This window comes from Bufo bufo, chromosome 1 (genome assembly GCF_905171765.1).
Source record: "Bufo bufo chromosome 1, aBufBuf1.1, whole genome shotgun sequence".
Classification (NCBI taxonomy): Eukaryota; Metazoa; Chordata; class Amphibia; order Anura; family Bufonidae; genus Bufo; species Bufo bufo.
The window spans coordinates 238289991-238307565 of NC_053389.1; the positions used below are offsets into that span (position 1 = coordinate 238289991).

General features: G+C 44.2%; 1 protein-coding gene across 3 annotated transcripts in view; it reads left to right on the forward strand.

Moving 5' to 3' along the window:
- Positions 1 to 247: 247 nt before the first annotated feature.
- The window catches only part of SOX5 (SRY-box transcription factor 5), a 209102-nt gene continuing 191774 nt past the window's right edge, over positions 248 to 17575 (forward strand). Inside the window, exons 1-2 of one of the 3 annotated variants that reach the window (XM_040437563.1) lie at positions 248 to 486; positions 1447 to 1544. In XM_040437563.1, the coding sequence (XP_040293497.1) occupies positions 1507 to 1544 (38 nt within the window). In that variant the 5' untranslated portion in view covers positions 248 to 486; positions 1447 to 1506. Of the gene's footprint in view, positions 487 to 524; positions 697 to 1446; positions 1545 to 17575 lie in introns of those variants that run through there. The other 2 variants (XM_040437555.1, XM_040437571.1) reach the window with 2 other exon arrangements.

Consider the following 17575-nt stretch of genomic DNA (forward strand, 5'->3'; position numbering starts at 1 on the left):
CACTGTATACTATGAGGGGCTGGAGGGTTGTTACACTGTCTCTTGTGAGGAGCTGTAGAAGCTGGGGGTCTGTTGCATTGTCTCCTGAGAGGGATAGGACAGTGTGGAGCTGGATGGCAGCATCCAGGGTTAATGTGAGGGGCCGGGGTCAGTCTCCTCCCATGAAGCAGTGGCCGCCCCCTGGAGGAGTGGACGGGGGATCCTGTGATCTCAGCCGGCTACGTGTGTTTACTGCCGGCCGGAGCCCGTGCGCGTTCCCGCGTCCTCCTGTCGTGCGCGCGCCTGTCACTCTCATGTCACAGGTCCTGTATTACCTGACAGCTGGGGACATGAGCCGGGGACCCCCGAGGAGAGGGGCACTGGGGGGCTGGAGAAGACCCTCGCCGGGCAGCTGAGGGAGGGGGCAGCACCATGTGGAGCCTTCACCCTGAGAGACAGCAGCACTGCAGCTGAGAGAAACTTCCTTCCCAGGACCCTGAGAGCACAGTGAGTGACCGGGGGGACGGCCGCAGGAGAGACAGTCACCGCAGGGAGGGGAGACGTCACCGCAGGCAGGAGAGGAGACAGTGACCGCAGGCAGGAGAGACCGTGACCACAGCCAGAAGAGACACATGGGAGAGTGCTCAGCCTGGAGAGACAATGCTTGGGACAGTGGACGGCGGCATAGACGGTCACCAGGTGCTGGAGACATTACAGGTAGAGAGTGAGCTGTCAGCAGAGAGCAAGAGATAACGTGCATGAGAGAGACACTCCACAGCCTGCATAGAGACAGCACACGAGACTGCCGAGAAACTGAGAGCCCACATGTCAGCAGAAAGCAGAGAGAGAGGGCAGGGTGAAAGAGCAAAGGGAGAGGGAATGTAAACTATGCACAGGAAAAGAGACAGCAGCTAAGGAGAGCAGCCTGTGAGAGTGTGCAAAAGTGCAGGGAAAGAGAGACAGCAGCCAGAGAAGAGACCTACAGAGAGTGCTGCGAGGCATAGTACAGAGAGAGAGCCTGACAAGCTGCTGACTGTCCCTCCGAGGGGCCTCTGCTAGATTTCAATCTGTCACACTTGCTTTTCTTCTCTGGGAACAATGTGTGATTGTTGTGCTCCCTCTCCAGAGCAACATGGGGGGTGGGAGGGGGCAGTCAGCTCTGTGGAAGGTGGCGGGTCCTTGTGAGAGGGTCCCTGGGCTGTGTCCTTCTGAGAGAGCTGCTCCTGTCCCAGGGATGAGGATCATTGTGCAGGGACTGCGGGGATCACTGACTGAGAGGGGGAGCTCCCTGCACGGCTGCTGCTGGCCCTTTAAGAATCTGGTCAAGCACTTCTAGTGGTGTGAGAGACATAGAGAGAAAGAGAGTGTCTGTGACAGGGGAGAGAGTGTCTGTGGAAGGAAAGAGAGTGGCTGGGGCTCACAAGAGACACACAGAGGATTTCACTCCACTCTGGACTCATTTGACAGGTTCCCTTCAAGCAATCAGAGGTGGCATCGGTGACAAAGGGATATTGTGCTGGGTTCAGCATGCTCACTGAGCCAGACGTTCCTCCGGAGTTTGAAAGGTGAGTTCACTCTTCTCCTACACTTACCGGTGCTTGTACCCCCTGCATGCCCTGCTTGTGCCCAGTGCCAGTCCACTTACTCAGAACCATTGACTCCCTCTCCTGTATGGACCTATTCATGTGTGCTAGACTTATTGCTCATACAGGGACCCATTGCCTGATCTCCAGTATCTACTCCAGACTCAGTCCTTGTACAGGGACCCACTGCCTGATTTCCAGTATCTACTCCAGACTCAGTCCTTGTACAGGGACCCACTGCCTCACGGCCAGTATCTACTCCAGACTCAGTCCTTGTACAGGGACTCACTGCCTGACCTCCAGTATCTACTCCAGACTCAGTCCTTGTACAGGGACCCACTGCCTGATTTCCAGTATCTACTCCAGACTCAGTCCTTGTACAGGGACCCACTGCCTGATTTCCAGTATCTACTCCAGACTCAGTCCTTGTACAGGGACCCACTGCCTGACCTCCAGTATCTACTCCAGACTCAGTCCTTGTACAGGGACTCACTGCCTAACCTCCAGTATCTACTCCAGACTCAGTCCTTATACAGGACCCACTGCCTGACCTCCAGTATCTACTCCAGACTCAGTCCTTGTACAGGGACCCACTGCCTGATTTCCAGTATCTACTCCAGACTCAGTCCTTGTACAGGGACTCATTACCTGACCTCCAGTATCTACTCCAGACTCAGTACTTTTACAGGGACTCACTGCCTGATCTCCAGTATCTACTCCAGACTCAGTCCTTGTACAGGGACCCACTGCCTGATTTCCAGTATCTAGTCCAGACTCAGTACTTGTACAGGGACTCACTGCCTGATCTCCAGTATCTACTCCAGACTCCGTCCTTATAAATGGACCCACTGCCTGATCTCCAGTATCTACTCCAGACTCAGTCCTTATACATGGACCCACTGCCTGATCTCCAGTATCTACTCCAGACTCAGTCCTTGTACAGGGACTCACTGCCTGACCTCCAGTATCTACTCCAGACTCAGTCCTTATACATGGACCTACTGCCTGATCTCCAGTATCTACTCCAGACTCGGTCCTTTTACAGGTACCCACTGCCTGATATCCACAGAATATACTCCAGACTCGGTCCTTATGCAGGGACCACTGCCTAATTTCCAATATATGCTGTAGACTCAGTCCTTATACAGGGACCTACTGCCTGATTTCCATGGTATATGCTCCTCACTCAGTCCTTATGCAGGGACTAATGCTCCTGGTCTCTTGTATCCTCTTGAAGCGTAGCTGTTATACAGGGACCTGTTGATTAGTCACCTCTAGTCTATGCTGTTTCTTTGGGTCTCGTTGCCGGCTCTGAACTTCGGCTCTACATGAAGAGGTAGAGTATTATAAAGCAGGCTACTATAAGAATCTGCTCCTCATACGGAGACTCCTTGATTGCCCCTTCTCTCCATCCAGATCATTTCTTGGTCTCTTATATAGAGGGATTCTTCCTTTATACTGTGTCTCCTGCTCCCCTGGTAAGCTCGGACCTGTTCCTTATACAGAGGGTCCACGTATGGCCCTGCACTCTTCCCCAGGAGCATAACCGATGTAGGGGTACTCGCTGTCTGCACCCTATATGTGCTCCGGACCTTAGACAGAGGGTCCCAGGAGTTTAACCCCCTGCAGGGGGGACTCATTCTCCGCTCCGGACTCGGTCCCAGTGTCTTTTCTCTGTATGTAGCTCCTATAGGTTTGCAGCACTCTGCTGAGTAGTTTGCTTGCAGTTGTGGCGTCTGGTCATCCTCCCTGCCGTCCATACTTAGCCCCATAGCCCTGAGCTCCATGTTCCCTTCACATCCCTTGTAGCTTGATTTATGAATATTTATATAAAAAGCAGATTGATTGAGATAAGACGAGGGGAGACGATCCGAGTATTTGTTCTAGTTCTACCTGAAGGATGAGTGATGGATACACCCCGAGGTCTGCTCCTCCCGCAGCCGTCCTAGCCTCAATTTACATTTAATAATGTGCCACATGTGATTCCATCCAGCCGCTCACATCTCCCTCTTATCTTCTGTATCTGGTGACATTTTCTGGCATTTTGGGCCAAATGTGTGTTTTTTGTCCCGAAGCGCAGGAAATAAAAGTGCGGCAGCTGGGAATTTCTTTAGCGTTCTGCCTTGTAACAAAGTATCAGGCACATCCCCGATTTTACATTTTTTCCAGGGAACAAAGGTCACTGTGCTATCAGCTCCCGGAGTGGATTCACATGTTTGTGACAAGTTCTTTCTCGGTGTGCAGTTAGGATGTGCACTTATGGGCGGGAGGGAAACGCTAGAAAAAACGAAAAATCATTTACCAAGTTGTAACTTTTTGCTGTGAGTTTTAGCTGCAGCTTCCAAGTTCCCTGCAGTGTTTTATTCTGTTGGGGGTCTCGTTTGGTGGAGTTTCGCTCTGTTACATTTGCTTATTTTCCTGTTGTAATATTGTACCTTTTATGAGAATCGGACATAAATATTATTATTATCCCCTTGCTTGCATTGTGTTAGGGTTTACGGCGGGGTTACAGATATAGGGATGGAGGCGATGTATTAGGCTCAGGATATTTAGGGGGTGAGATGTATTGGACTTAGGTCCTTCCGCATGTCAGATCTTATATTAGATTCAGGATATTTAGGGGGTGAGACACATTGTATTTGAATGTAAATTTAAGGCAAACCCGGGAGGAAATTTAGTATGGTTTACTGTGCAGTGTGGTGTCTTATTGGTTTATATAGGGCTAAGGACATTGTATTCAGGGCTAGGTTATATGGAGAAATATACAGGGGAAGAGGCCGTGTAATAAGGTAACATATACTGCCACAGAGGGGTTAACTTGAATTAAAATATAGAGGGTGAGAGGCATTGTGTTATGGTTAGGGAATTGGGTTAGATATATAATGGTAGATATGTGGGGTTAGAGTCATTAGGTAGAATATATAGGGGTAGATATGTGGGGTTAGAGTGATTGGGTAGAATACATAGGGGTAGATATGTGGGGTTAGAGTCATTAGGTAGATATGTGGGGTTAGAGTGATTGAGTAGAATACATAGGGGTATATATATGTGGGGGTTAGAGTCATTGGGTAGAATACATAGGGGTAGATATGTGGGGTTAGAGTCATTGGGTAGAATATATAGGGGTAGATATGTGGGGTTAGAGTCATTGGATAGAATATATAGGGGTAGATATGTGGGGTTAGTCATTGAGTAGAATATATATAGGGGTAGATAATGTGGGGTTGGAGTCATTGGGTAGAATATATAGGGGTAGATATGTTGGGTTAGTCATTAGGTAGAATATAGGGGTAGATATGTGGGGTTAGAGTGATTGGGTAGATATGTGGGGTTAGAGTCATTGGGTAGAATACATAGGGGTAGATATGTGGGGTTAGTCATTGGGTAGAATATATAGGGGTAGATATGTGGGGTTAGTCATTGGGTAGAATACATAGGGGTAGATATGTGGGGTTAGAGTAATTAGGTAGAATATATAGGGGTAGATATGTGGGGTTAGAGTCATTGGGTAGAATACATAGGGGTAGATATGTGGGGTTAGAGTCATTGGGTAGAATACATAGGGGTAGATATGTGGGGTTAGAGTCATTGGGTAGAATACATAGGGGTAGATATGTGGGGTTAGAGTCATTGGGTAGAATACATAGGGGTAGATATGTGGGGTTAGAGTCATTGGGTAGAATACATAGGGGTAGATATGTGGGGTTAGAGTCATTAGGTAGAATATATAGGGGTAGATATGTGGGGTTAGAGTCATTGGGTAGAATATATAGGGGTAGAGATGTGGGGTTAGAGTCATTGGGTAGAATATATAGGGGTAGAGATGTGGGGTTAGAGTCATTGGGTAGAATATATAGGGGTAGATATGTGGGGTTAGAGTCATTGGGTAGAATACATAGGGGTAGATATGTGGGGTTAGAGTAATTAGGTAGAATACATAGGGGTAGATATGTGGGGTTAGAGTAATTAGGTAGAATACATAGGGGTAGATATGTGGGGTTAGAGTAATTAGGTAGAATATATAGGGGTAGATATGTGGGGTCGGAGTGATTGAGTAGAATATATAGGGGTAGAGATGTGGGGTCGGAGTCATTGGGTAGAATACATAGGGGTAGAGATGTGGGGTTAGAGTCATTAGGTAGAATATATAGGGGTAGAGATGTGGGGTTAGAGTCATTGAGTAGAATACATAGGGGTAGAGATGTGGGGTTAGAGTAATTAGGTAAGGTATTAAGGCATACAGGGGTAGAGAAGTATAAGTGTCAGTATGGATGGGCTCAGGGAATTAGAGATAGGACGTACAAGGATAGAGGCTTTGTATTAGTGTTAGGATTTATAGGGTTAATAGGATCAGTACATGTGGGGTTAGGGTGTTGGCGTTAGGACATATAGCGAGAGTGACTTTGTACTGGTGTTCGGATTTATGGGGTTACGAGACCCCATGTTAGGGGCTGATGCTTGCCTGTTCCGCAGCCAGTGCTCCCCATTAACACCTCGCTTGCTATCGCAGCAGATGCTTGTCAGATGTGCTCTGCCAGTAGTTTCCGCTCTGGATGCAGAGGTTAGTGGTTGTATGATGCTCGGCTCGCTCCCTGTCCTTTGCTGCTCCCCGTGGCTGCCACAGTTGACTGTTGTCCTCCTGTCTAGTGAGGCCTCCCTGCTCCGAGGTGCTGGCCGTGACTTCTGGGGACGTTGGGAGATGGATTATTATGTTGATATTTCTCCGCGTGCTTCTTGGTGATGAAACTCGCTCAGGTCTGTCTCTGGAACAAGTTGTCGTCCCCTGAAAGTTCCCTGGAAGTTTTGCCCCTCTCTTTACTGTCTGGAGGCGTTTTGCTTGCATCTGGCTTATTGGGGGCACAGCAAAATTAACTGGGCACGATTGCGGCTTTCTAACCCCAGTGCCAGGGCTTTGTGCACCTTTCCTGGCACCGAGGGGTTAAGGTAAAGTGCTGGGAGTGTGTTCTGTGTGCTCGCAATGAATGGTATTTTCTGCATGAATGTTGCTCGACTTGGGCATTACATTAGCGGCTGGATGTCCCATATAGAACAAAATACCCGCAGGCTGCAGGGAGAAATCCGTAAGGAGGAGGAGAGCACTTAGCTGCTGTAATATCTGCCTCATTTAAACACCCACTGGATTTATTTAGGGTCATGGCAACAATGGCGAGCTCCTAAATCCTCTTCCCTGTGAGCCAACATTGTGTTCTGTGCCAGGCTCAGGTCCGGCATTGTTGCCGCCAGGCTGGCACACTCATTACCCTCTTCACCTGCTCACCATTTTGTCCTGTTCTCCTAAATAATTTTTCCAAAAGAAAAAAAAAAGGGGGGAGAAATCCTTGTTGCTGCTGTTGTAGGGAGCTCACGACGGACGAGGGCAGCGGGCACTGGGCTCTGTTTGTCCTGGCAATGGGAAGATTGTATAGCTGGGTGGAAAATCTCGGCCTGAGACAAAATGAGGGACGGCCACAAAAACGTAGAAAGTGGCGCTTTATTGTATCCCTCGCCCCCCACTTTCTTGGACACCGTCAGGTTTGTGCGTTATAGTTACGATGTAACAATTACTGACCCCCATCGTCCGCCTTTCCTAATGGATTTAGTCTGGATTCTTATCTGATTCCCACAATTAGATGGAGGGTAATTATATTGTATGGAGGAGGGGGGGGGGGGGGGGGTTGTCAACCAGCTGTATTAGCCTGGGCCCATAATAAGCCCCCCTGGTTGTGTGATCCCCCTCCCCCGGCTTCTACCCCTGTTATGTTGATTTATATATGGGAACTGGGTCTAGTTCCCCCCCCCCCCCAGGCTTATCTGTGGGTAGCGGGAGCTGCTACTGGAGATCTCCACTCATGTTGTACTTGGCTTTTAACACACGGCGATTAAAATACAAGAAAGACTGTCAAAATCTTGTCACGATAATGAGCGCGTTCCACGTATGACTGCGCGCTTCACTCGTTCCGCTCAGATATTAATATTCCGCTCCCGCGCAGGGACCATGTGGGGGAAACTGTAGCGTCTTCTCCAGCCATCGCTAACTTCTTATTAGTAACATCAGAATTCATTTCCATATAAAGATAACATTACAAAGTGACCAGTCACATTGCGGGCTCGCCATAAGAGCTCACAATCTAAACTTGTTCTATGTCTCATCCTGTTATAATCCCCAGGTCCTCCATAAACACGAGGGTGAAAGAGAAGTGCGCCAACCTCACGCCCCACGGGCCGTCTGCCCCTTTTATGGCGCCACTTTTCCGCCTTCCTCTTGATTTGATACCAGATTGATGCATTGTTGCTTTGTGTGTTTGTTGTCGGCGCGGTCTACGGTGATAAATATTTTGCCCGTTAACAGCGGCCGTTGATTGACGGCTTGGACCAAACTGGTATTTAATCTGGAGACCAGATGTTAGACGGTGTCAGGGGTTGTGCAACTACTGTTCCTCCACTTAATCTATTATCTCCCCTTCTGCAGCTCCCAGATGAGCGGCCGGGGCTGGTAGCGGCTGCTCCTGCCTTTTCGTGTCCTGATGATTGCGCAATTTCTCTAACATATTGTTTTACCTCTTTGTTGTCATGGGGTTAAACCTTCTATTACTATTGTTATAGAGCCCCCCCCGGTACGTGCCATCATTTTGACTATTGATCTGATTTCTCTGTTTCTTTAGTTTGGGGTCTTGTGGTTTGGTTCACGCTCGTGCGTACTCGCCGCCTGCTATACCATTTGTATACAGGTTACCCACAGATCTGGCGCCACTCCAGCACAACAACATTGTAGCGGTATGATTTATATCAACTGATGCATTATTCTCTTCTCACCGACATTAAGGGAAAAAAAGGGGAAAAGATGAGAAGAGACGTCAGTTCCCTCCCGCCAGAATAGCGCGCGGTTAATCAGCGCCAGCGCAACTGCCGCCATCCTGGCCACAAAACTCCATCACATCGAAATCAAATGAAAAAGTAAAAACTATCGGGAGGTGGAGGACTTCCAGCTCTTGCCGCTGCGGCCGTCACCTCCTGCAATACGTATCAATCACCGGATAATTACACTTGCAATAACAATTTGCTTTTGTTTCTGCCTAATGGCGGCGCGGACTCTTGATTGCGTGCCGGATTCTCTGTGTACGTTTTGTGTACACAAGGCCCTGGCTGAGTTATATTGTATTCTTTCTGTTATCGGTGATCTGTCACAAAGTTACTGGAGTGAAGTGCTGGGGGGGGGGGGGGGGGGGTGCTGGTTACATTGTGTCACTGCGATGTGACAGTTAACCTATTATATGGGGGATTTGTGCCGCTCAAAACTTTTTTCCATGCTGTGGTGGTCGCGCAGCGCACGCAGTTATTTCTCTATAGGGTTTGGGCTGGAGCTGAGACACGTGCGCTCAGTGTTTTATTTAATGGTGGGGGTCTAACAAGCCCCCCTCTCCATCATCTTCGGTTAACCTCTAAACTGCTGAAGTGTAAAGTGCTGCGCATACCCCAAGGGGCTCCAGAAGATGAGCAGTCATGGGATGGGCTGGCCCCTGTGAACCGTTAACAATTGATGCTGCGTCTTATCCACAATGCTTCAGGGGATTTGCGAGGGATTAAGTGAAATTGTGAGCCGTCACCTTTTGCGCAACGTTTTGGTTACCTGTAGGTGCGGTCTATGAAGTGCAAGGTTTTATAGCGCATTATTGGAGGCTTTTCCTCCGACCACCCTGGAAATGGTTTGCAGATGTTTCTGTGCACTCTGCCGTCAGCCGCCGTTGTGATTTTATTATAAGATTTTCCGATACCTTAATTAAGGAAATAATTGTCTGGAATATAAAGTTTCCCGGCTGCCAGCTCCGCGTCAGACGGACGAGGAGAGCTGATGGAAGCGCTAACGCAGACTGAAGTCTTTACATCTTGTTTTGCTTAGTTCTTAAGAAATGCGTCTGGACCAGCGGTGAGAAGGGGGGGCACCTCTTGTTTGTTAGGGGGGGTTACCCCATTACTTTTGAAGACTTTTTTTTCCTCGCATTAACCCCTTTGTGGCCACCCTGCCCCTCCTGTCCTTCTCTCTTGCAGTAATATAATGTGATACAATGTATCCAGTGTCTTCTCCTGGCACATGACTCTGCGTTGACTTCTTTGGCTTCTTGAGGCCACAGACTGTTCCTTTATATAACTTCATGAAGTGACTCCATTGACGAGTCCAGGAGGCTAAATATAGGCTGGATTATTGTGCAGAGACCATTATTGGGAATATTGTGCCCAGAACCAACACTGAAATGGATCCCATAAATAATCATACTAAGCTTTACATTTTACCTTAGAGAGTATTATATCACACCAAGCATTTTATGATACTGTTTTACATCGTGTCACATGTAGAGTATTATATCACATTGAGCATTAGCATAGTGTCACACGTAGAGTATTCTACCAAGCTACATTGTATCATATGTAGATTATTATACCGAGTTACATTGTCACATGTAGAGTATTATACCGAGTTACATTGTCACATGTAGAGTATTATACCGAGTTACATTGTCACATGTAGAGTATTATACCGAGTTACATTGTTTCACATGTAGAGTATTATACCGAGTTACATTGTCACATGTAGAGTATTATACCGAGTTACATTGTTTCACATGTAGAGTATTATACCGAGTTACATTGTCACATGTAGAGTATTATACCGAGTTACATTGTTTCACATGTAGAGTATTATACCGAGTTACATTGTGTTACATGTAGAGTATTATACCGAGTTACATTGTCACATGTAGAGTATTATACCGAGTTACATTGTCACATGTAGAGTATTATACCGAGTTACATTGTCACATGTAGAGTATTATACCGAGTTACATTGTCACATGTAGAGTATTATACCGAGTTACATTGTCACATGTAGAGTATTATACCGAGTTACATTGTCACATGTAGAGTATTATACCGAGTTACATTGTGTCACATGTAGAGTATTATACCGAGTTACATTGTCACATGTAGAGTATTATACCGAGTTACATTGTGTCACATGTAGAGTATTATACCGAGTTACATTGTGTCACATGTAGAGTATTATACCGAGTTACATTGTCACATGTAGAGTATTATACCGAGTTACATTGTTTCACATGTAGAGTATTATACCGAGTTACATTGTGTCACATGTAGAGTATTATACCGAGTTACATTGTCACATGTAGAGTATTATACCGAGTTACATTGTCACATGTAGAGTATTATACCGAGTTACATTGTCACATGTAGAGTATTATACCGAGTTACATTGTCACATGTAGAGTATTATACCGAGTTACATTGTGTCACATGTAGAGTATTATACCGAGTTACATTGTCACATGTAGAGTATTATACCGAGTTACATTGTTTCACATGTAGAGTATTATACCGAGTTACATTGTGTCACATGTAGAGTATTATACCGAGTTACATTGTGTCACATGTAGAGTATTATACCGAGTTACATTGTGTCACATGTAGAGTATTATACCGATTTACATTGTGTCACATGTAGAGTATTATACCGAGTTACATTGTGTCACATGTAGAGTATTATACCGAGTTACATTGTGTCACATGTAGAGTATTATACCGAGTTACATTGTGTCACATGTAGAGTATTATACCGAGTTACATTGTGTCACATGTAGAGTATTATACCGAGTTACATTGTGTCACATGTAGAGTATTATACCGAGTTACATTGTGTCACATGTAGAGTATTATACCAAGTTACATTGTGTCACATGTAGAGTATTATACCAAGTTACATTGTGTCACATGTAGAGTATTATACCAAGTTAGGCTACTTTCACACTTGCGACAGAGTGATCCGGCAAGCAGATCCGTCGCTGGAACTGCCTGCCGCATCAGGCAATCTGCATGCAAACGGACAGCATCTGTAGATGCATCCGGATGCAGACAAACGGTTCAGTTTCTATTTTTCTTTCACATTTTTACCGGTCTGCGCATGCGCAGACCGGAAGGACGGATGCGGCATTCCGGTATTTTTAATGCCGGATCCAGCACTAATACATTTCAATGTAAATTAATGCCGGATCCGGCATTCCGGCAACTGATCTGGAATTTTGGACGGAGATAATACCGCAGTTTCCTCCGTCCAAAACGCCGTTCATTGACTGACCTGATGCATCCTGAACGAATTACTCTCCATTCAGAATGCATGGGGATATGCCTGATCAGTTCTTTTCCGGTATTGAGCCCCTATGACGGAACTCAGTGCCGGAAAAGAAAACCGCTAGTGTGAAAGTAGCATTACACTGTATCACATGTAGAGTATTATACCAAGCTACATTGATTCATATGTAGAGTATTATACCGCGTTATATTGTATCATATGTAGAGTAATATACTATGAAATTGGAAGAAAGACGAGACAGAGGGGATATGATAGAAACTTTTAAATACATAAAGGGAATCAACATGGTAAAAGAGGAGAGAATATTTAAAAGAAGAAAAACTGTTACAAGAGGACATTGTTTTAAATTAGAGGGGCAAAGGTTTAAAAGTAATATCAGGAAGTATTACTTTACTGAGAGAGTAGTGGATGCATGGAATAGCCTTCCTGCAGAAGTGGTAGCTGCAAATACAGTGAAGGGGTTTAAGCATGCATGGGATAGGCATAAGGCTATCCTTCATATAAGATAGGGCCAGGGGCTATCCATAGTATTTAGTATATTGGGCAGACTAGATGGGCCAAATGGTTCTTATTTGCCGAAACATTCTATGTTTCTATAGAGTATTATATCATACTAAGCATACCATAGTATCACATGTAGACTATTAGGCCTCATTCACACAGTTCTATGTGTTTTGTGCTCCACACAGATACCAACATACAGATGCGGACAGCACACAGTGCTCAAAAATATGTATCGAATGTGAACAAAAATACGGTTATGTGCATGAAGCCTTACACCACGTTTCTTTGTATCACATATACAGTGTTATACTGAGTTTGACAGTGTATCACATGTAGAGTATTATACTGAGCATGACGCTGTATCACATGTAGAGTATTATACTGAGTATGACAGTGTATCACATGTAGAGTATTATACTGAGCATGACGCTGTATCACATGTAGAGTATTATACTGAGCATGACGCTGTATCACATGTAGAGTATTATACTGAGCATGACGCTGTATCACATGTAGAGTATTATACTGAGCATGACGCTGTATCACATGTAGAGTATTATACTGAGCATGACGCTGTATCACATGTAGAGTATTATACTGAGCATGACGCTGTATCACATGTAGAGTATTATACTGAGCATGACGCTGTATCCTTACGTTGTGTCACATGTACAGTATACCGAGCATTACATCATGTTTCACCTGCAGTATTATATCATGTCAAGCATTACATTATGCGACAAGTGAAGTATTACATTATGTCACATGTGGGGTATTATATTGTACCAAGCTTTACATTGTGTCACATGTAAAGTATATCGTAGCAATCGTTACGTTAGGTTGCATGTGAAATATATTGTACTGAGAGTTACATTGAGTAAAAGTAGAGTATTTTGCTGAGCATTATAGCATTATATTACACTGAGCATTTTGTTGTGTCACGTGGGGCTATTATATCGTACTCCCATTTTTTATGATTGTGTCATGTGTGGAGTATTATATCATATGGCGCATTACATTGTATGTGGAGTAATAATCATACTGTCATATATTGTAGTATGTTTACTCTTATATCTTGCAGAATATTACTTTATAGTATATGGAGTATTATATCATACTGAATGTCACGTTGTACCATGTAGAGAATTACATCAGTGTTACATTGTATCATGTGAAGTAACATTACATTGTGTTGTGAAGTGTTATACTCAAAGTTACATGATACCTCATCTCATTCAGAGTGTTATACCCTATTATGTGGCGCATTACACAGACCATTACATTTGACATATGGGAAGTATTGTATTATATTGAGCACTACATTGCATCAAATGTAAAGAATTAATATCATACTGAGTGTTACATTGTATTATACTGAGCGTTGTATCATGTGGAGTAGTATATCATACTGAATGTTACATTGTATCACGTGGAGTATTATGTCATACTGCGCATTGTATTATTTGGAGTATTGTATCATACTGAGCATTATTTCATGTGAAGTATTAGATTATACTGAATCTTAAATTGTATCTTGTGGAGTATTATGTCATACTGAGCGTTGTATCATGTGAAGTATTAGATCATGCTGAGTGTTGTTTCATGTGACGTATTAAATCATACTGCATGTTAAATTGTATCATGTGGAGTATTATGTCATAGGGAGCGTTGTTTCATGTGGAGTATTATATCACACTGGTCATTGTATTATTTGGAGTATTATATTGAGCGAAGCATCATGTGAAGTATTCTATCATACTGAGTGTTGTGTCATGTAGAGTATTAGATCATACTGAGCATTGGATCATGTAGAGTATTATTTCATACTGAGCTTTGTATCATGTGGAGTATTAGATCATACTGAGCGTTGTATCATGTGGAGTATTAGCTCATACTGAGCGTTGTATCATGTGGAGTATTAGCTCATACTGAGCGTTGTATCATGTGGAGTATTAGATCATACTGAGCGTTGTATCATGTGGAGTATTAGATCATACTGAGCGTTGTATCATGTGGAGTATTGTATCATACTGAGTGTTGGATCATGTGGAGTATTACATTGTGCTGAGCATTGTATCATATTATTTCATACCAAGTATTACAATGTGTATTGTGCAGTATTATATCATACTGAGCCTTACAATGTCATGTGTAGTGTTACATTGTATCACTAGTGGAGTATTATAGCATACTGACCATTACATGATGTCACATGTTGAGTACTGTATCATACCGAGTGTTACACCATGTCATGTGTAGTGTATCACTTGTGCAGTATTATAGTATACCGAGCATTACATTATGTTACATGTGGAGTACTGAGCGTTGCACCTGAGCCAGTGATAGGGCTGTAGTTACACCCATGGATGTATGGAGCAGTCGACCAACAGGCGCACTACCACTCCATTCACAGAGGGGAACCGAACATGTGCGTCAATAGGTGGTAATACATTTTTGTGGGATAACCGTGATGTCAAATACCATGACGACATCTCCAACCGATCGTGATGCTTCCCTAATGACGAAAACCATGAGTTATAATCACATCCTGATGAATGACGTTTCATTGAAGGGAATTATGTAAGCGAGGCAAAGCAAGGCAATCTTCAGTTTCCCGGGCAATGTATTTAGCTTCCTCCTGCAAGCTAAGAAAGATGGAACTTGATGGACCTAACTACATGGAACTATGGAGGCAATGGGGGTCATTTGCCATCAGATATACGCCACTTTGTGGCATTTACATGTCCCAGATTGCAGCGCAAAGGTTATTTGCACCAAAGTCTGCGGTTTTTTTTTTCCACCACTCACGGCAGGCCTAAAAAAAGGGGGCGTGGGAGGGCAGGCCGCCAGTCCTGTCTCTCATTTATCATTTTCTACGCCGGTTTTAGGTGTAGAAAATGGTCTAAATCTACAGCAGCAAGGGAGCTGGCGTAGATTTGGGCAAGTATAAAGTCCGGCATCTCTACATAACTTAGACGGATGAACCGCCAGCGCAGGAGGGACGAAGACCAGCGTCTAAATCGCCGGTCTTCATAAATGTCTCCCAGTGTGACTGATAAAGGGCTGATCTATCTGTTGTATGTAGATGAGACCTCCAGAACTTTTTCTTTCAATCCCCGACCTCATAATCCTCTGGATGCATGCTTCATGCGCTCTCTGCACTCAGCCACGCTCCTGGGCTTGTATTAGGCCAAGCAAATGGCAGAATTCAACTTTCCTAGTAATGAAACGCAGACGGAAAAGAGTCTCTGCCACAGAACTTTTACATTTTTGCTCCACAGATGTATGAAGGAAAATGAATGCTCAGACAGAAAGTTGTTAACATAGTAATATAGTAAGGTAGTAACATCAGAGTATAGAGCAGGGGCAATCTAGCGACATGATACAATTAAATAGCTTTGCAGTGATGAAGTAACAGAGTAATAATTTGATATTAGTAATAGCTGCGCAAGGACCCCGAGAAGCATGGCGGCTGAGGAGCTGAAGCTTACAGCCCAGCCATCAAGATGGACCTGCAGAAGAAGGTGACAGCGCAGGGTGTAATGTATTGATGTGTGTAATGTATGTAGTGCAGTGTGTGATCATCACACACTGCACTACATACATCACATACTGCACTACATACATCACATACATGTATACATTACACACTGCACTACATACATCACACACTGCACTACATACATCACATACTGCACTACATACATCACATACATGTATACATCACACACTGCACTACATACATCACATACATGTATACATCACACACTGCACTACATACATCACACACTGCACTACATACATCACACTCGTGTACATCACACACTGCACTACATACATCACATACATGTATACATCACACACTGCACTACATACATCACACACGTGTACATCACACACTGCACTACATACATCACACACTGCACTACATACATCATACACTGCCCTACATACATCACACTCGTGTACATCACACACTGCACTACATACATCACACACATGTATACATCACACTGCACTACATACATCACATACATGTATACATCACAGTGCACTACATACATCACATACATGTATACATCACACACTGCACTACATACATCACACACATGTATACATCACACACTGCACTGTATACATCACACACTGCACTACATACATCACATACATGTATACATCACACACTGCACTACATACATCACACACTGCACTACATACATCACACACATGTATACATCACACACTGCACTGTATACATCACACACTGCACTACATACATCACATACATGTATACATCACACACTGCACTACATACATCATACACTGCCCTACATACATCACACTCGTGTACATCACATACTGCACTACATACATCACACACTGCACTACATACATCACACTCGTGTACATCACACTGCACTACATACATCACATACATGTATACATCACACACTGCACTACATACATCACACACGTGTACATCACACACTGCACTACATACATCACATACATGTATACATCACACACTGCACTGTATACATCACACACATGTATACATCACACACATGTATACATCACACACTGCACTACATACATCACATACATGTATACATCACACACTGCACTACATACATCACATACATGTATACATCACACATGTATACATCACACACTGCACTACATACATCATACACTGCACTACATACATCACACTTGTGTACATCACATACTGCACTACATACATCACATACGTATACATCAGACACTGTACTACATACATCACACACATGTGTACATCACACGCTGTGCCACATACATCACACACATGTATGTGGCGCAGCGTGTGATGTATGTGGCGCAGCGTGTAGTAAATGCAGGCAGGCTATTATAGCCAAGTGGTAAAGTACAGGGAAGATCCACCATATTAGACTGTACTTTATCACTTGGCTATAATTGCCTGGTGTTAGACCCACCTGTTAGGCCCCATTCACACCAGCGCTATTTATTTCTGTTGTTCTGCTCATCTAATGGAGCAGAACAATGAAAATATTGGAAGTGGGTTTTTGTCATACGTTCAACACCACCAGACGCCATACTGCGGCATCCAGAACCATGGAGATCCATTGTTAAAACAATTATTCATTTTTTTTTACAGAATTCTGCAGGATGGGGAAGCCTAGTGTACCACATTTTTCTATCCTGCAAAGTCCAGCAAAAAAATATGTAGGCTAAAGTATAATTTTAGTATTTTGTTTTTTACAATGGAATTCTATGGTGACGGATGCCACAGTATGGCGTCTGTCTGAGGCGTCTGGTAACATATATACGTTTTTTGTGTGTACATTAAATG